The sequence below is a fragment of the Pan troglodytes genome, chromosome 1, assembly GCF_028858775.2.
Source record: "Pan troglodytes isolate AG18354 chromosome 1, NHGRI_mPanTro3-v2.0_pri, whole genome shotgun sequence".
Taxonomy (NCBI): Eukaryota; Metazoa; Chordata; class Mammalia; order Primates; family Hominidae; genus Pan; species Pan troglodytes.
Window position 1 is genome coordinate 144,234,950 of NC_072398.2, and position 21,783 is coordinate 144,256,732.

General features: G+C 37.2%; 1 protein-coding gene across 1 annotated transcript in view; it reads left to right on the forward strand.

The window, feature by feature from the left end:
* Positions 1 to 15,171, forward strand: part of SELENOF (selenoprotein F) — a 49,965-nt gene extending 34,794 nt beyond the window's left edge. The window contains 2 exon segments of the mRNA NM_001145843.2: positions 9,514 to 9,563; positions 14,015 to 15,171. Of these exon segments, the coding sequence (NP_001139315.1) occupies positions 9,514 to 9,563; positions 14,015 to 14,146 (182 nt within the window). The 3' untranslated portion in view covers positions 14,147 to 15,171.
* Positions 15,172 to 21,783: the final 6,612 nt, after the last annotated feature.

A 21,783-nucleotide genomic window follows, 5' to 3' on the forward strand; every position in this document is an offset into this window, starting at 1 on the left:
GAGTTTTGAAATAATGTAGTACAAATTGAGCATCCTCATAATTCAAAAATCTGAAATCTAGAATGCTCCAAAGTCTGAAACTTTAAAAATACTGCATAAAATTACCTTCAGGCTATATGTATAAGGTACATACGAAACATAAGTGAACTTCAGGTTTATATTTGGGTCCTATCCCCAAGATATGTCATTCTATATATGCAAGTATTTCCAAATCTAAAAAATAAAACATTTATGGTCCCATGCATTTCAGTTAAGGATACTCAACCTGCTTCTCATGCCAACTATGATTGATTGGTAGACATGCTTAAGGTTACAGTGCTTCATTGGAGTTTTGCTGGAAAGAATACTGATCCATTAGCATTATCTTCATTGATTTTCTTGTTTATAAAATGGGTTACAGATGAGGTATAATAGGTTAAATATCTACCTTATAGGGCTGTTCTGAGGATTAATGAGATAACATGTAAGTCACTTAGTATGTGTCTGGCACCACCAAAAACAGAGTAAATCATTCCATAATTCTATAAATATGTATTGATGCTTACTGTATGACAATCACTATTCCAGTAATGAAGATGTTAAATGGTATTGTTATTGTATCTTATATTTGCTCCTTGGTTAATAATAAGTTTCAATTATGAACCATCAAACATTTATATACTCATATATTGGCCATCTTTAAAAAACATTCAAGTCAATATGTATTATAACCGCAGCCTTTCTCATATGCAATGTTCTGAATATTGACCTCTAGCCATTTTTCAAAGTACGCTAATAGGGCTTCTCTTTCTACTGTTTTACCTCCTGACTACTAAATCTTACTTGGCCCTAGCCTTTGAAACTGTCTTCACTTGTGTGACTTCATTATCTCCTAGCTTTCTGCTACTTTCAACATATCTTTCTCTTCTGTTCTGGCATCTCTTCTACTGCCTGCACTTCAAACGTTGTTGTTAGTCAGGGTCTATTATCTTCAGATTTTCTTCTCTTCTGACTCTACCGAATGGTGTCCCACTCCCTCAGTTTCAATTACAGTACTTATCTGATGACTCCCAATCTATATCTTTACATAAAGTTTTGTTAGAAATTGTATTTCTTATTTTTTTTTACTTCCATGGGACATTTCCATTTAGATGATTTCATAGGTACCTTAAACCAATATACATATAAGAATCACCTGGAGATCTTCTTAAAATACAGAGTATAATTCTATAAATTTGGGATGGGTCCTGAGAGTCTATATTTCTTACAGTCCTACAGACTGTGGTCCACATTTTTAATATAAAGGCTTTAAACACAGCATGTCCAAAAACTGTATTAATCCTCTTCTCTGTTAAAAGTATACCATCTTCCCTGTTTCTATAAATGGCATTATGATCAGGCAAAGGCATAAGCATGAAACACAAGAATCATGATTGATCTTTCACACTTTATATCCAGTTAGTCACCATGTTATGTCTCTTCTCCCTCAGTAATAACCTTCATAGTCCCTTTCTCTTTTCTGTATTTTCAATCAGGACCCTAACATCTTTATCCAAAAGGATTAGGTACTTGTTATCTAGTCTGCCTCTTTTCCCTTTTCTTACTTCATTACCTCTTCAACACAACAACCAAAAGAGACCCTTTTCATAAAACAAATCTGATTGTGTCTCTCTCTTGCTTAAAATCCTTTATGTTCTCTGTCACATACAAAATCAAATACAAGACCCGCCATGACATGGTTTCTCTTTTCTAGATTCACATCTCTAGTTTATGCAAAACTATGTGCAACTCTCTGAGCTCTGACTTCTGTGTGTTTGCACACACTGAATATTCTTGCTAACTTGTGCTCCTTCCTAATTCTTGTGGCAAATTCCAGTTCATTCAAAATTTAGCTCCAGCATTGTTTTTGGGTGGTGTTTAAACAGTGTTTTACTTTTCTCTTTATGTTCCATAACACCTCCTACATAAGATTATATTTGGCATACTGGTCTTTTGCCTCTATCAAACTAGGAAGTCTTCAGAACTCAAAGTTTGTGTTCTGTTTTTTGTTTTTTAATCATTGATATACCCAAAATCTATGTAACATTGCACCTGGTATTAAGAGGAATTGAAATATTTATGGAATGAATGCACTGATTTATTAAATTTATCTAATTCAAGGGATGCCCCCACTTTTGACAAGTGAGAATCTGGTGAAAAGCCTGTGTTTCCATTTGTTATATGCCCTTGATGAATTTATAGGATTCAAACGTTTATAAAAAGTTCTCATCTTTTCCTAAAAGTCATAATTTTTTTAGTTTGTCTTGTCTTCATTTTGTACCTCCAGTCTTCCTACATTCTCTTAAGTCGCCCTTCTCTGTTTTCAAGTGCTTCTAAATTGTCCTAATGGGATGACACAATTTTGCAGTCCAGATGTATATAATAGTAAATTTTCTTTTCTTTTTTGTTTTTTTTCGAGACGGAGTCTCACTTTGTCTCCCAGGCTGGAGTGCAGTGGCGTGATCTCGGCTCACTGCAACCTCCACCTCCCAGGTTCCAGCAATTCTCCTGCCTCAGCCTCCCGAGTAGCTGGGATTACAGGCATGCGCCACCACACCCAGCTAACTTTTTTGTGTGTGTATTTTGGTAGAGATGGAGTTTCACCATGTTGGCCACGCTGGTCTGGAACTCCTGACCTCGGGTGATCTGCCCATCTTGGCCTCCCAGAGTGCTGGCATTGCAGGCGTGAGCCACCATGCCCAGCCGATTTTCTGTTTTAGAAATACTTTTTTGATTACCGAATAGCTTTTGTTGAACGCAGTTGAGAATTAGGTTGTCTATTGTTGCCATTCTCTATATTGATGTTTCTGGATATGGTATGACATTGTTATTTAGAGTATGTTCTAATTCAAATATACTTATTTCTAATCAACAGGATTATATTTTGTCTGAGTATATTTTGTCTCTTTTTTCATTTATATTTTCACGTGTTTGTGATTTTGAAAATAACATAATTCAAACATTTTTCTTTAACCTCAGAACATATACTTCCTTGTTATCCCCCCATTTCCACATATACCCTCTTTCTAGAACAAGGAGGAGGACAGATGTGGGTTTGGGTTTTGGGGTTTTTTTTTTTTAATACTCCTTAATACTTTTTTAAAAAATACTCCTTTTTAATACTCCTTAAAGTTAGCTCTAAATCCCTTGACTTTCTGAGCAGTGTGTATAGCAAAACTTAGCTCTTCTAGGGGGCAGCGTGAATGACTTGCTAACAGTCCTAAGGGAAAAACTGAAACATTTAATCTGTCTTTAAATCATTTCTGTTTGTTTGATCACTCTGAGTGTTATTTACAAAATTGCCTTTATTAGTGACAAATAATTAAATTGACATAGGAACATTTTCTGGAAATTAGAGTGATTGGATTTTCTTTAGAAATCTCCAAATTGGTGGCTGGGCAAGGTGGCTCACGCCTGTAATCCCACCACTTTGGGAGGCCGAGGCAGGCAGATCACGAGGTCAGGCGTTCGAGACCAGCCTGACTAGCATGGTGAAACCCCGTCTCTACTAAATATACAAAAAAAAAAAAAAGCAGGGAATCATTCTTTGATTTTTTAATTGTGTGACCCACATAGTATGACACCATTTCTGTAGTCTTTTTTTTTTTAAGCTTTCATTGAACACATTTGAGAATTTGGAATTTTTTGCTTTCTGCCCATAATGGTCGAGAAGAAAATTGAGAGAAACGCTTCTAATGATTAAATGGATCAGAAAATGAATGCAAAGAGATAAAATAACACTTTAGACCTGGAGTGACCAACTAGCCAAACATGGCTGTTTTAAATAATTTTTTTTTTTTTTTTGAGACGGAGTTTCACTCCTGTTGTTCAGGCTGGAGTGCGATGGCACAATCTTGGCTCACCACAACTTCCACCTTCTGGGTTCAAGTGATTTTCCTACCTCAGCCTCCCAAGTAGCTGGGATTACAGGCATGCACCACCACGCCCAGCTAATTTTTTGTATTTTTTGTAGAGACGGGGTTTCTCCATGGTGGTCAGGCTGGTCTCGAACTCTCGACCTCAGGTGATCTGCCTGCCTCAGCCTCCCAAAGTGCTGGAATTATAGGCATGAGCCACCATGCCCAGCCTAATTTTTTAAAATTATATAAAATTAAACATTCAGTTCCTTAGACACACTAGCTACATTTCAGATGGTCAGTAACCACCATACCAAAAAGAACAGATGAAGAATATTTCCTTTATCTCAGAAAGGTCTATTAGAAAGTCCTATTCTAGACTCTAATGATAGTAAAATTGATCATAGGAGCAGAAGCTCAGACTCTGAAACCTCATTTGACAATATCCTGAATGAATTTTCTCAGAAATCAAGAGTGAGTAAACAATATATTACCAAGGTCAGAAAGGAAATAATAGTTTTGTTTGTTTTGTTTTGTTTCTTTGAGACGGAGCCTCGCTGTGTTGTCCAGGCTGGAGTGCAGTGGTGGGATCTCGGCTCACTGCAACCTCTGCCTCCCAGGTTCAAACAATCCTCCTACCTTAGTCTCCCAAGTAGCTGGGAATACAGGCATGCACCACCGTGCCTGGCTAATTTATTTATTTATTTTTTCATTTATTTATTTATTTATTTATTTATTTATTTATTTTAGACGGAGTCACACTGTCGCCCAGGCTGGAGTGCAGTGGCGCGATTTTGGCACACTGCAAGCTCCGCCTCCCAGGTTCACGCCATTCTCCTGCCTCAGCCTCCGGAGTAGCCGCGCTACAGGCGCCTGCCACCACGCCAGCTAATTTTTTGTATTTTTAGTAGAGACGGGGTTTCACCGTGTTAGCCAGGATGGTCTCGATCTCCTGACCTCGTGATCCACCTGCCTTGGCCTCCCAAAGTGCTGGGATTACAGGCGTGAGCCACCACGCCGGGCCCATGCCTGGCTAATTTTTGTATTGAGACGGGGTTTCACCATGTTGGCCAGGCTGGTCTGTAACTCGACCTCAGGTGATCTGCCCGCATTCGTGGCTCACGGCTATAATCCCAGCACTTTGGAAGGCCGACACGGGTGGATCACCTGAGGTTGGGAATTCGAGACCAGCCTGACCAACATGGAGAAACCTCGTCTTTACTAAAAATACAAAAAAAAAAAAAAAACATTAGCTGGGCGTTGTGGCGCATGCCTGTAATCCCAGCTGCTCGGGAGGCTGAGGCAGGAGAATCGCCTGAACCCGAGAGGCGGAGGTTGCGGTAAGCCAAGATCGTGCAATTGCATTCCAGCCTGGGCAACAAGAGCGAAACTATGCCTCAAATAAAAAACAAAACAAAACAAAAAAAGAGCCAGAGTAAAAAGTTACAGCCTATTAGAAATGTATTTGGAATCTGGAATCAGTATTTACAGCTTGGCTGTGTTCCCATTTCATGCATGATAGTCAATGAGCAGTTAGTTGCATTCAAAGCACATTGCTCATTTTGGTTATATTTACCTTCAAAATCGGGAAAATACGGAATAAATATTTGCGTTTATGTGGTTAATACTCACTAAACTTTCGAATAGATTTGTTTTTCACTATCCCTTTCTGTTGTAAAATTATTCATAAAATCATTTAAAAATACAAAAATAAACAGAGTTCACTGAACCCAGATGGTAAATGGTGGTGATGACTATTTTTTCTTGTATACCGAAAGTTATTAATAAAATATTCCAGCTGCCCTCCTCCAGAATCTTTTAAAAGAAAAAAAAAGTCTCTTTAAGTTTGCCATAAGCTCCATTATTTCTTTTCTTGGACTTTATTTGCTATTTGCATATTTAATGACTCATGCAGCTATAGAGCACATGAGGTGATTACAATGTGATCAAGTCAGAAGAATACAACAAATAATATTATGTATTCAAATACCAATCTTTTTATACAATTTTAAAATTCACCATCGTTATTTTGCTTATAATTTGTAAAACATCTTGAGTTTTTTTTCTCATTCATAAATGAGCCATGATGTATGTTTACATTGAGAAATACAGTGGTAGGTTTAGTAATAAAATAGAGGCCAAAATCTTTGAACTTGAGGAACTGTAGTTTTTCCTGACTGGCTGAAGATCCACCAGCACAGTTGCCTTTCTTAGCATACATTTTTATCATACTTTTTCAGTTTACTTTCTTCAGTAAAACATTTGAAGTTGACTTTGGGGCTATTTTGACTATTAAGAAATATCAAATTTTAGGAGTATTTTGAAGTAGTAAGAGAAAATTCTTTTGAATCCTTTATAATTATGTCAAAAGAAGGACTGTTTTATGTTCAAGTGAACATAAATTCTCAGTTCTTACTTTGTTTCTTGTTTCTTTATGACTCTAACATACTAAGATCTCCTTGCTCTGAACTTAGAGTACTTATTGTCAATTGTTAATGACATTGTTTTTATTATCACCTTATCTTTTTATTTGTTGCAGATCTGTTTAAGCAGACTGTAGATGTATTGACATTAAAGAACTCAGTTTCCTCATATTCTCATGTAGCTTATCGAATGCCATGTATATATAATGAGTACTCAAATATTTGTTAAAAGATTTATTTACTGCCTGTAAAATGTGATTTGCTGCTACAAGGTATTTAACAGATATTCTCATTCAAAATTAGGAAGCTATGGATCTACGTTTAGCAGAGAGAGAAAAGGAAAGAACTGATGAAAAATAGTAATTAGTGACTCGTCTTAGTATTCCTTTTACATTTGTTCACTTATTGCAGTCTGTTAAAAAAAAAAAAAAATCTTTTTAGCTGGCCGGGCACAGTGGCTCACGCCTGTAATCCCAGCACTTTGGGAGGCCGAGGTGGGCAGATCACGAGGTCAGGAGATCGAGACCATCCTGGCTAACACGGTGAAACCCCGTCTCTACTAAAAATACAAAAAAATTAGCCAGGCGTGGTGGCGGGTGCCTGTAGTACCAGCTGTTGGGGAGGCTGAGGCAGGAGAATGGCGTGAACCCAGGAAGGCGGAGCTTGCAGTGAACCGAGATCACGCCACTGCACTCCAGCCTGGGCGACAGAGCAAGACTCCGTCTCAAAAAATATATATATTTTTAATAAGTGAACTATTTATTAAGTATGCTAAGCTCTGTTATGGATCCAAAAATATATGTATAAAAATAGTCCTTTTACCAGAAGGTTTCGTATGTAGTAGAGAAGGCATGTAGACACAGTTACTGCGTGTTACATAGTATTTTGCACAGACATGCAAATAGCATTTGCCAGAGGAACAGCATAAAAGGCAATAAAAATCATAAGATCATTTTTGTTTGGGGATTCAGGAGTTTGCAGAATATGTGGAAAAATCCTAAAGGATAAAGTTAATAGAAATGATATTTTAATAAGCCAGAATAGCATAATTGGTTTCGTTTTGAAATAAATTTTGTAGGGGAGGATTAGGTGAGATATTTGAGTCAAATGTGTGAAGACGTTCATAATGAAGCAAATCTATAGTGCTATTGCTATCTAATTCTAAAGTAAAAATAAGTTCTCAAAAGCATGTGTGTCACTATAAAATCTAAGATGAGAATTATGCAAATGATCAATAACTGGTATTAACGATCAAGTATCTAAATGAAACAATTGTTTTTATTTTAGAAAAATGTATTACAGGCTGGGTACAGTGGCTCACGCCTATAATCCCAGCGCTTTGGGAGGCCAAGGCAGGCGGATCACAAGGTCAGGAGATCGAGACCATCCTGGCTAACATGGTGAAACCCCATCTCTACTAAAAATAAAAAAATTAGCCAGGTGTGGTGGCATGCGTCTGTAGTCCCTGCTGCTTGGGAGGCTGAGGCAGGAGAATCACTTGAACCCGGGAAGCAGAGGTTGCAGTGAGCCGAGATTGTGCCACTGCACTCCAGCCTGGGCAAGACTGAGGCTGACCCCACACTCAGCCGAGTGAGACCCCGTCTCAAAAAAAGAAAGAAAGAAAAATGTATTACACACCTTTTAATTTGAATTAATTAGGCATGATCATTATTGAAAATTGGTATAGATTGATAACAACCAAAACAGGGGAAAATATTCATTTAAAACTTTCCCAAATAAATGCCCCATGTATAGGCCTCTATTAAAATAATAACAGTAAACATTTTTTGAAACGCTTTATATATTTTAAGATTTGTTTAGAGCTTTTTCATTTGCACGTGAAAATATTCGCCTTTTTAAAACAACAGTAGGAAACAAATTGAAAAAGAAAGGAAAAATCCTTGCTTTTTACACATAAAAGTTTTCTTTGTCACTAAATATAGATCATAATTTTTCAATGATTATGTGGTACATATTAATTTGTTTAACCAATATCGTTTTACACATTTAGATTATTTCCAAATTTTCAGACTTGGTTTAGCGAGACTTTTTATAAGTTATTTCCTCAGAATAAAGTCCTAGAAGTGTACTTGCAGGTTTACAAAGTACGTACATTTTAAGACTCTTGGTTGATTTTGCTAAATACCCTTCAGGAAGGATGTGCCTATTTATATTCCTCCCATAGCTCATTCCCAGCAAAATCCCTGTCCCTGTTCCCTCTCTAACCTTTAGTATTCTTTGTAATCTTTGTAATTCCGAATGTGAGTACCTCATTGTTAAGGCATTTCTTCAATTATATGTGAAGTTGAACATTTATTTCAAATGTTTATTGACCATTTGTATATTTGTACATATTGCTATACATAGTGTTTTTTTCTTAATTATTTGTAAGACCCCTTTTATATATTAGATGTTAGAGATAATTTTCTTCAGTTTATCATTTTTATTTAATTTGCTTATGGTGGTGTTTTGCTGTCCTGATGTTTCCATTTTTACATAGGCATATCTATAAAACATTTCCTTTTGGGTCATGCTTAGGAGTAGATTTTTGTGTTCCATATTTATGTAAGTTCTCTGTGCTGTAGGCTTTGATAGTATTTTTAACCTCTCCTTTTTAGCAGTTATCATGACTCATTAGTTCTGTGATTTTTTTTTTTCTATAAACAGTTTGGCAGTTTTCTCAGAAGTGTTTATTGAGTAACTCATACACACTGCCAGACAAACATATATCTCTTTTTCCCTCTCCCCTTCCCCTCTCCCTCTCTCTGATTTGATAGCTTTAGCACATTAAAAAATTCTTACAGACATTTTTATCTCTTTTAATTTCCTATTCTATTATTTTATTTGTTCTGGTATCAGTATCACATAGTATATTAATAACAATGGAACAAATTCTCTCTCCATATCTTTTTAAAAACTGCCCTGACTATTCTTATACATTACTCTTAAAATTGAGCTGTACTGTCTGTCACTTTTGTCAAACCTTAAAATCCTATTGGAATTTGGGATTTCTATTAATTTGAAACAATTAGTGTCTTAAAATATTGGAGAATATGGTATGTCTCTCCATTTATCCACAGATGTTTAAATTTTCTTAGTTTTTTCATATAGGATATAATGTTTGATTTGTTGTTTATTTCCACTTTTATATTAATCTTTTTAGCTAGCTTGGATTTGGAAGTGAACTACTGAATCTTTTTTTCTTTTTTTATAAGCTTTTGTTAGGAGTGATAAACCCAAACTGTTCAGAGGACTGCAAATCAAGGTAAGGTGATTGTAGTGGAAATCTTTTTCCAGCCTTAATTTCTTTATTTTATAATTAAAGTAAATATTTGAATAAATGGTTTCCCCCATAAACATGTACAAATATTATGTATCAATTTAAATTTTTAATTTCACTGAAAAATAATTTTTTAAATTAATAGAATTTATTTTTTAGAGCACTTTTAGGTTTATGAAAATTTGAATGCAAAGGAAAGAGTATTCCCATATACTCCCTGGCCCCCACCCCCACCCTCAGTTTTCCTGTTGTAACATCTTGCATTGGTGTGGTACATTTGTTACAATTGATGAATCAATATTGATATATTAATTAAATTTAATAGTTCGCATTAGCATTCATTCTTTGTGTTGTATAATTATAGGAGTTTTGCCAAATGCATAATATTACATATCTACCATTACAGTATCATACAGAATAGTTTCACTGCCCTAAGAAATCTCCAATCCTCACACGTTCAGGTCATTTCTCTCCCTCTTCCCCACCCCCTGGCAACCACTGATTTGTTGTTGTTGTTGTTGTTGTTGTTGTTGTTGTTGTTGTTGTTGCTGTTGTTGTTGCTGTTGTTGTTGAGATGGAGTCTTGCTCTGTTGCCCAGGCTGGAGTGCAGTGGCACCATCTTGGTTCACTGCAACCTCCGCCTCCTGGGTTCAAGCAATTCTCATGTCTCAGCTTCCTGAGCAGCTTTATTACAGGAGCACGCCACCATGCCCAGCTAGTTTTTTTGTATTTTTAGTAGAGATGGGGTTTTGCCACATTGGTCAGGCTGGTCTCAAACTCCTGACCTCAGGTGATCCACCTGCCCCAGCCTCCCAAAGTGCTGGGTAATATTACAGGTGTGAGCCACTGCGCCTGGCCACCAATGATTTTTTTTATTCTCTCTGTAATTTTGCCTTTTCCAGAATGTTATATATTTGGAACCATACAATATGTAGCCTTTTCAGGTTGGCTTCTTGTTACTGAATATTACTCGTTATTACCAGTTTTGTCATTCACCTGTGGAAGGACATCTTGATTGCTTCCAATTTGGGGCAATTTTGAGTAAAGCTAATATAAATATTTTTGTGTAATTTCTGTGTACACATAAGTTTTCAACTCATTAAGATAAATAACTGAGTGCAATTGCTGGGTCATACAGTTAAGATTGTTTAACTTTGTAAGAAACTGCAAAACTGTCTTCCAAAGTGATGACATCATGTTGCATTTGCCCTAGCAGTGATTAAGAGGTCCTATTGCTCCACATCCTCACCAGCTTTAGGTATTGTTACTGTTTTGGATTTTGGTTGTTCTAATAAGTATGTGATGATATTTCATTGTTGTTTTAATTTGCAATTCCCTAATGATACATGATTTGAATATCTTTTCATGTGTTTATTTGCCATCTGTGTGTCTTTGGTGAGATGTCTGTTCAGATCTTTTGCCCTCTTTTTTTAAATTGTGGTAAAAAATATTAAATGTACAATCTTAACCAATTTTAAGTGTACTACAGTCCAGTATTGAGTATTTTCACATTGTTCTGTAACAGTTCTCTATAACTTTTTCATCTTGTGAAACTGAAACTCTACGCCCATTAAACACTTAATTTTATCTTTCTGTGCCCACCACCACCCCCGCCCTCCTGCCAGCCCGTGACAACTACCTGTTTTCTGTTTCTATAGTTTTGACTACTTCAGATACTTACTATGAGTGGAATCATATAGTATTTGTCCTTGTGACTGATTTACTTGGATCAGGGTTCATCCATGTTGTATTGTGTGACAGGATTTCCTTCCTTTTTAAGAATGCATAGTATTCCACTACACACACACACACACACACACACACACACACACAGAGATACACACTTTTTTTTTTTTTTCTGGACAAGGTCTTACTCTGTCACCCAGGCTGGAAGGCAGTGATGTGATCACAGCTCACTGCATCCTCACCCTCTAAGGCTCAAGCAATCCCACCACCTCAGCCTCCCAAGATTCTGGGACCACAGGTACACACCAACATGACCAGCTAATTTTCTTTATTTTTTTATAGAGATAGGGTCTTGCTATGTTGCCTAAGCTGGTCTTGTATTCCTGGGCTCAGGCGATCCTCCTGCCTCAGCCTTCCAAAGAACGGGGATTTACAGGCATGAGCCACTGTGCCCAGCTCCCATTTTCTTTACCCATGCATCCATCAGTGGACATTTGAGTTGCTTCCATCCCTTGGCTATTGTAAATAATGCTTTTATGACATTTGGGTGTGCAAATACCTCTTCAAGGCCCTTTTCTTAGTTCTTTTGAGTCTATATTCCAAGAAGTGGAATTGCTGGATCATATGGTAATTCTATTTTTAATTTTTTGAGGAACCTATATACTGTTTTCCATAATGACTTCACCATTTTACAGTCCCACCAACAGGGCACAAGTGTTCCAGTATCTATATCCTCGTCAACACTTGTTATTTTCTGGTTTTTGGTAGTAGCCATCCTAATAGGTATGAGGTACTGTCTCACTGTGGCTTTGATTTGCATTTCTCTTAAAATAAATGGTGTTGAACATTTTGTTGACCATTTGTTTATCTTCTTTAGAACATTGTTTATTCAAGTCCTTTGCCCATTTTATAATTGGGATTTTTTGTTGTTGTTAAGTTGTGGAGGTTCCATCTATTCTGGATATTAAACCTTTATCAGATATATATGATTTGCAGATATTTTCTCCCCTTCTCTGGGTTGTCTTTTCATTCTGTTCATTGTTTCATTTGATGCACTGAAGTTTATAAGTTTGAGTGGTCCTGTTACTGTTTTTGTTTTTTTGCCTACTTTTAAATTGAGGTTTTTTGTTTGTTTGTTTGTTTGGTAAGCTGAGCTTTAAGAGTTCTTTGTATATTTTGAATACAAGTTCTTTATCAGATAGGTGTTTTGCAACTGATTGTGGCATATAATTCCTTATACACATTGCTGGATTTGACTGCTAATATTTTGTTGAGGATTTTTACAACTATATTATATCTAATTTCTTATTTCCTTTTGGGATTATAATAAGTTTTTTAATAAATAAACATTTTTAAATATTGGGATCTCAAATCCAAGCAAAAAAGAAAAAAGAAAATCCTTAACTTAAGAGGTAACCTGACCGGCTGGGTGCGGTGGCTCCCACCTATGTAATCCCAGCACTTTGGGAGGCCGAGGTGGGCAGATAACCTGAGGTCAGGAGTTCGAGACCAACCTGGCCAACATGGTGAAACCCCATCTCTACTAAAAATACAAAATGCCGGGTGTGGTAGCAGGGGCCTGTAATCCCAGCTACTCGGGAGGCTGAGGGAGAATTGCTTGAACCCAGGAGGCAGAGGTGGCAGTGAACCAAGATCACGCCATTGCACTCTAGCCTGGGCAACAAGCGAAACTCCGTCCCAGAAAAAAAAAAAAAAAAGTAACCTGACCAAAAATGGTTAAGTAGTAATGTTATTATTGATTCATTAGCCTGGATGGCCTATTTTTCTAAACTCCACAAATGGGTTGGGAATATACCAAGTGTTAATAATCACATCTGAGCTAGTCTCCATCTTTGGAGTTCACAACCCCAGAATACCCTAGATAAACTGAAGCATGATTCTGGAAGAAGTTCTAAGAACTCTGTCATCACTGCCGAACTACATAACTACATTTTTAGTTATCCAATGCTACTTAATTTAAAATTGGATATTTGATCTCTTAATGAATGGCTGTTGTCACATTTACCCAGAATTAGAATTTCTCAGAGCTCTCTGGAGAAATATTGGACCCAACTAATGGATTTGAAGTTTCAGGAACCCAGCCTAATTCTAAACTGATTACAAATAAAATCATTAGATTTCTTAAGCCAAGAAAAATATATGATCCAGTGTGTGATTGATTCTGTGTCTGCAAATTTATATGCACAGCCTATTTTAAAACATTGCTCTTATACCATCATTTTCTCAACTATTTTGAACTTGTCTGCCTCCATTCAATTTTAAGTTCATTTGAGAGTATCATGTGGGCATTACGTATTTGTTAATTTCAATAATAAGCTCAAATCCCCAATAAACTGTCTTGCTACTAATAGATATTTTTCTCTTTAAAAGTAAAGTAATTTCACTTGCCTCTAGTCCCAGGGAGGCTGAGGTGGGAGGATCACTTGAAATCGGGAGGTGGAGGTTGCAGTGAGCTGAGATTGTGCCACTACACTGCAGCCTGGGTGACAGAGCAAGACCCTTTCGAATGAATGAATGAATGAATGAATGATTTTTTTAATTCTCCTTTTTTTCTGAAATCCTGTAAAACTCTTCTCCTTAAAGATTTCCTTTAAGACTTGTTTATTGTCATGTCTAAAAGCCTTTTTTTAATTACTAAATTTAAACTGGATTGAATTGCTTTGTCTTAGATGAGGCTGAGAAGGCTGTTTCTGAACAGAAAGTAATGATGATGTCCCTCTTTTTTGTAGTATGTCCGTGGTTCAGACCCTGTATTAAAGCTTTTGGACGACAATGGGAACATTGCTGAAGAACTAAGCATTCTCAAATGGAACACAGACAGTGTAGAAGAATTCCTGAGTGAAAAGTTGGAACGCATATAAATCTTGCTTAAATTTTGTCCTATCCTTTTGTTACCTTATCAAATGAAATATTACAGCACCTAGAAAATAATTTAGTTTTGCTTGCTTCCATTGATCAGTCTTTTACTTGAGGCATTAAATATCTAATTAAATCATGAAATGGCAGTATAATCCATGATATCTAAGGAGTTGGCAAGCTTAACAAAACCCATTTTTTATAAATTTCCATCCTCCTGCATTTGTTGATACCACTAACAAAATGCTTTGTAACAGACTTGCGGTTAATTATGCAAATGATAGTTTGCGATAATTGGTCCAGTTTTACGAACAACAGATTTTTAAATTAGAGAGGTTAACAAGACAGATGATTACTATGCCTCATGTGCTGTGTGCTCTTTGAAAGGAATGACAGCAGACTACAAAGCAAATAAGATATACTGAGCCTCAACAGATTGCCTGCTCCTCAGAGTCTCTCCTATTTTTGTATTACCCAGCTTTCTTTTTAATACAAATGTTATTTATAGTTTATAATGAATGCACTGCATAAAAACTTTGTAGCTTCATTATTGTAAAACATATTCAAGATCCTACAGTAAGAGTGAAACATTCACAAAGATTTGCGTTAATGAAGACTACACAGAAAACCTTTCTAAGGATTTGTGTGGATCAGATACATACTTGGCAAATTTTTGAGTTTTACATTCTTACAGAAAAGTCCATTTAAAAGTGATCATTTGTAAGACCAAAATATAAATAAAGTTTCAAAAATCTATCTGAATTTGGAATTCTTCTGGTTTGTTCTTTCATGTTTAAAAATGATGTTTTTCAATGCATTTTTTTCATATAAGCCCTTTTTTTAGCCAAAATATAAAAATGGCTGTAATATTTAAAACTTATAACACCTTATTGTTGGTAATAGTGCTTTATATTTGTCTGATTTTATTTTTCAAAGTTTTTTCATTTATGAACACATTTTCATTGGTATATTATTTAAGGAATATCTCGATATAGAATTTTTATATTAAAAATGATTTTTCTTTGCTTAACCTTCTGTGTGGTTCAAAGTGACTTCTTCATAAGATGTATCAAATTGGTCTAATATTCTATTATGTCGGCTTTACCTCAGGATAAATTCTTCATAATCTAGAAACTTCGCTAACCGTTGATTTTGAATTAAATTATTTTAATGAAGGATAGTTGGAAATCTATAAAGGCAGCTCTATCAGAGAATGTTTATAAAGTATGTATGTATGTATGTATGTATTTATTTATTGAGACAGAGTTTTGTTCTTGTTTCCCAGGCCTGGAGTGCAATGGCGTGATCTCAGCTCGCGGCAACCTCTGCCTCCCGGGTTCAAGCAATTCTCCTGCCTTAGCCTCCAGAGTAGCTGGGATTACAGGCATGCGCCACCACGCCCAGCTAATTTTGTATTTTTAGTATAGACGGGGTTTCTCCAGGTTGGTCAGGCTAGTCTTGAACTCCCGACTTCAGGTGATCTGCCCACCTCGACCTCCCAAAGTGCTGGGATTACAGGCATGAGCCACCACACCTGGCCTATAAAGCATTTATTTTGAATAGAGATGAGTTACTAATCTTTACTAGCAGTTTGTGTTATGTAATATTTAAAATTAAGAAATATATTTTTAAAGCCAGCAAGATAATGAATATAAACCCTGAGTAATTTGGCTAATCAAAATAAAATAAGAAATCCTGGCAGACTGTGGTCTACTTTTAATCACCCATAGCAATGGAGAGGGCCATCATTTTGATAGTACAAGGCCCTGGTTAAATGTGCCACTAATCCCCACTGGTTATTACTAGTTTAGAACAAGAGGAAGAATAAGCTAGTTACAGACAGTGGAAAAAACAGCAAGAGAGGAGTTGCCACTACATACAAAAGAATAGTGGGACTGAAGAATGAAACTTCAAAACTTCTGTGATTAGCATAGAGAACTAATTGGACTGGTTTCTAGGCAGGAAGAGCTGGTTGAATGAGTATCTGGCATTGAGTTTGTTTTGTTTTTTTTTTTAAGTGAAGAGAGGCCTAAAAAGTCTATTGTATTCAAGTTATTATGAGAGATCAAAGAGGCTGAAGAGCCCCACAGTATCTTAGTGCTTCCAAGTTCTCAAGCTGATGAATAAAAGTGTCTACCAAAGCCCCACTGTTTTAATTGGGAATTTCAAATTAACCAGCCAATTCCAATTGTATTTCACCAATTATAATCAAAGAACATCTTTTTAAAGAAACAAAACTGCTGATTACCAATAAAGGGGTATAAATACTGATCCAAAAAGTACCATTTTGTAGCCAAAATCAGACATTTGATTAAGCTTATTCATAATCACAAACATGATGTGTAATAGTCATTTGATATTTATGACTGCTCCCCCTGCCAAAATTATGTTACTTATAACCTAATGCAGTTAATTTATCTCTAAATTTCTGAATTTGGCAAAAACCTCTTACAGGGAGCTATGAGCAAGAACTGACATTTTCTGTTTTAAGAGGAGTTGAGGCTTGAAAGCCATTCTAAAATTAATAAAAATTTTGAAACCAAATACTGCAAATAACTTTAGACATTAAAATTGGCAGTAGCTAGTATATGAAAACATGTACAAATACATGGGAAGTAAGAGTACAGATTCCAGATATGAGCAACTTATTACAGATATATATAGTCCAGATACAAGTATACTTACATATCAGATGTAAGTATTTCTTTTATTTGAAAATTAAAGTGCCTTTTAATTAAATCCTGTTGTGGCAGAGGACTCTTTATGGGGAGGATAGGTCCTGCATTTGTGATCAAAAATTCAAAATAGACTTTTGCTGATGAAATACAAACAACACTTTAACCTTTGAACTGTCCCTTGACTCAGGAATCAGCCTGAAACATGGTTATGAAGAAATACTGAAAGAATAAAACTAAGGATTAAAGTCTCTAAAACAGACTTTTCCTTTTAACCAGTCCTGAACATGTATCTCAAATACTGTATTTTATCTATCCAGCCGTATGAAGAGGTTGAAGTTTAGACCTTGAAATTCAGAACTTGAAAAAAAAATTTTTTTTGATAGAAATGGTTTTTATCATATACTTTATCGTCATTTTTCACAGATTCCCTTTTTGAATTCACCGGTTTGCTAAAATGTCTTTGTAACCCCGTAATACAGCACTTCCATAGTCATTCACAGTATGCACAGAGCATCCAAATATTTGAGTGCCCAACCTACATGTTCCCAGCTGAGGTCGAACAAGGTGACACCATTGTTTCAACTCTCATACTACAAATGAGTGTCCTTTTAACAGTATTTAGTGCCACATATTTCACATTTTTCTCCTTTTTGTTGGGGTTTTACTGTTTAAAATGACCCCAAGCTTAGTAATAAAGTGCTATCTGGCATTCTGAGTACAAGAAGACCTCCCAGAAAAAATAAGTGTTTCAGATAGCTTTATTCAGGCATGAGTTACAGTGCTATTGGCCATTCAATTTTAATATATTAATATAAAATAATATATCTTTAAACAGAAACAACGTAAAAACAATGTTACATGTTGATTGACTGACGGAAGTCAGTGGTGAGAGTCTCCCAGGAACCTCTCTCTTTTTCCTGGAAGCAGTGGTTCAGCATTCACTAATTCAATGGCTCCAAGGACTTTACCATAGGTAACAAGAGTCATCTGTCACTTTTTTAATTTTTTTTTTTTTTTTTTTTTGAGACGAAGTCTCGCTCTTGTTCCCCAGGCTGGAGTGCGATGGCGCAATCTCAGCTCACTGTAACCTCCGCCTCCTGGGTTCAAACGATTCCCCTGCCTCAGCCTCCCGAATAGCTGGGATTACAGATGCCTGCCACCGTGCCTGGCTAATTTTTGTATTTTTAGTAGAGACGGGGTTTCACCATGTTGGCCAGGCTGGTCTCCAACTCCTGACCTCAGGTGATCTGCCTGCCTTGGCCTCCCATAATGCTGGAATTACAGGCGTGAGCCACCGCACCTGGCCATCTTTTTAAACATTTTTATTGAGATATAATTCACATAAAAACCTGACCCATTTGGAGTGTACAATGACTTTTTAAGACAGGTTGAGTATCCCTGATCCGAAATGCTTGGGACAGAAGTGTTTTGAATTTCAGATTTGGAGATACGTGTATTACCAGTTGAACATTCCTAATCCAAAAATCTGAAATGCTGTAGTGAGCATTTCCCTTGAGTGTCATGTCGATGCCCAAAAAGTTTCAGATTTAGGAGCTTTTTGGATTTCAAATTTTCAGATTAGGAATGCTCAACCTGATATTCAGAATTGTGGAACTATCACCACAATTTAAATTTAGAACATTTTATCCCCCCCAAAAAACCCTATATCTATTAATGGTCACCCTCACACCTACTTCCCCAGCACTGGGCAACCACTAATCTACTTTCTGTCTCTAGATGTCCCTATTATGCACAGTTTGTATAAATGAATTATCACTTGGGCCTTTTGTCTGGCATCTTTCACTTAGCATGTCTTCACGGCTCATCCTTAGTATAGCGTATACTTTATTCCTTTTTATAGTTGAACAACATTCCCTTGTATGGATATACCACATTTTATTTATTATTTGGTAGACATTTGGGGATTTTTTTGTTTTTGTTTTTGCTATTATGAATGCAGCTGTACTCTTTCATGTACAACTTTTGTGTGCAAATGTTTTCATTTCTGTTAGATACCTAGGAGTGGAATTATTGAGTCATGCTGTTTAGCTTTTTGAGGAACTACCAAACTTTTCCAAAGCGGCTACACCATTTTGCATTCCCACCAGCAAGGTATGAGGGCTCCAATTCTGCACATCCTAGAGCTTCTTGATCGCTCATGAAGAGAAGACTCAATCTGGGACCATTTAGATGTATTAAAGCACTTTGCCCTCCCCCCAAAAGTTGTGAGACTGCAATTCTTTGAAAGGTGTTTTTAATTCTCTCAATTTGCCTCTTCTGCCTTCTCTCACTTTATTGGATTTTAACTCATTTTCCTGTGCCCGAGCTTCAGTCATGAAAAAATCCATAATGTCCTCCCATCTGGTAGAGGGCACATTGTAATGGGAGTGGCCACCACTGAACACCTAAAGTGCAAATACACAATTACAGTTACATGAAAAGCAATGAAGAAAAGTTACTAGGAGAGAATTACAAAGGGGGCATAAATGCATTTAGGGATGTCTAAGGGTGTAACATTTAAACAGGCCTAAAAGATGAACAGAAGCCATCCAGGGAAAGAGTAAACTGAAATGCCTTCCAGTCAGGGAAAAGCCTGTGCAATGACCTGACTTAGGAGAAAGTCTAGCAGTTCCACATACCTGAAAGAAGGGCAACATGTCTGGAACCTAGTGAGCCAGGGGCAAGAGTGGTAGGGAAATGAGATTGAAAAGGTAAGCAAAGAGGATACAGTTCATCCCATCTTGAGAATTTAGCTGTATTCTAAGTTACTTTTAGAATAAAACCAGAATGGAAAAAACCTTAAACAATGGAATGACAGAATCTAATAAGATCAACTCTAAAGGTCTTGAACAATCAGCAGATATTCAGTTATGCCTACGTAAACACAAAGTGCCTTATCTAGTGCTTTCATTAATGACCACTAACCTTTTTAGGAGTTTCTAGTATACAATTTGCTTTTCATTTTTATGGGTACACAGTAGGTGTATATATATTTATGGATTACATGAGCTATTTTGATAGAGGCATGCAATTACATCAGGTTAAATAGGGTGTCCATCACCTTAAGCATTTATCCTTTGTGATACAAACAACCCAATTATGCTCTTAGTTATTTCTAAATGTACAGTAATTATTTTTGGCTAGGTGCAGTGGCTCACGACTGTAATCCCAGCACTTTGGGAGGCCGAGGCAGGCGGATCACGAGGTCAGGAGATCGAGATCATCCTGGCTAACACGGTGAAACCCCGTCTCTACTAAAATACAAAAAATTAGCCAGGTGTGGTGGGGGGTGCCTGTAGTCCCAGCTACTCGGGAGGCTAAGGCAGGAAAATGGTGTGAACCTGGGAGGTGGAGATTGCAGTGAGCCGAGATTGGCCACTGCACTCCAGCCTGGGCGACAGAGCAAGACTCTGTCTCAAAAAAAAAAAAAATTATTTTTTACTATAGTCACCCTGCAGTGCTAGCAAATACTAGGTCTTATTCTATTTTTTTCATACCTGTTAACTCTCCCCAATTCCCCAACCACCACTTCCCCGCTACCCTTTCCAGCTACGACTTGCCTTTTTATTTTATTTTTTTATTTTTTTTGAGATGGAGTCTCGCTCTGTCGCCCATGCTGGAGTGCAGTGGCATATCTCGGCTCACTGCAACCTCCACCTCCCGGGTTCAAGCAATTCTCCTGCCTCAGCCTCTTGAGTAGCTGGGACTACAGGGGCGTGCCACCATGCCTGGCTAGTTTTTGTATTTTTAGTAGAGACGGGGTTTCACCATGTTGGTCAGGCTGGTCTCGAACTCAGCCTCTTGCGCCTCGGCCTCCCAAAGTGCTGGGATTACAGGCATGAGCCACCGTGCCCGGCCTACAATTTTCTTTTTAAAACTACACATCAGTTTACTTTGAGAACAAAAAAAGACAAACCTAAGTATAAATGTTAAATTTTTTGAGATCCCAATGTTCATTTTAATATTCTCAAATACGCTTAAAGGATCTTTATTCCCTAGTTATGTTAACTAATGGTAAGTGCCTATTAGTTCACACCATACTTGGTCATTGATTCTACCACTATCCCCCACCCCCATCTTTGAGCTAAATACTAATCTCAATTCTAGGCCCAATGAAAGACCATGGAGCTCCATTCTTGGAATAATTTGATCCTTATCTAAGATCTTCACTTTCTGTCCCCATCCCCACTGTAACTAATACAAAGGGTTCTTGGGGCTGGTTTTACCTCCTCCTGCATTCAGACTTTCCACCTAAGTCCCTGATTCCTGTTGCCTGATCTCCCAGATCATGAATCCTCATGTGCCCATCATGTAGACTACCCTATTTGCCATAACAGATTTTTAAAATCTATTCTGGCCTGAATTGTGTTTCTACTTTTAACATGAACATCTGGATACTGACCTATAGCTCAAACTGATGTGATTTCTACATTTTCCTGCCTAACCTTCTCCTATGAACAATGAGTAACTCGTCTTTTTTTTTTTTTTTTTTTTTTTTTTTAAGACAGAGTCTTGCTCTGTCGTTGCCAGACTGGAGTGCAACGACGCGATCTCGGCTTACTGCAATCTCCACCTCCTGGGTTCAAGCAATTCTTCTGCCTCAGCCTCCCAAGTAGCTGGGATTACAGGCGCCTGCCACCATGCCTGGCTAATTTTTTGTATTTTTAGTAGAAACGGGGTTTTGCCATGCTGGCCAAGCCGGTCTCAAACTCCCGACCTCAGGTGATCCACCCACCTCAGCAAACCAAAGTGCTGGGATTGTTACAGGTGTGAGCCACCACACCCATCCTAACTTGTCTTCTTTAAGTCCATATCTCTTCATTTTAGCCCAACAATATAGGATTCAGTTCTTCTCCACGTGGAATGAAATCTTGTCCAGCTCTGTCCCTTGCCTATCCACTCTATCAACATTTTACCCTGCACAGGCACAGCCCAGAGCCCAGTTAAGCCTCTTCTGGTCTAGT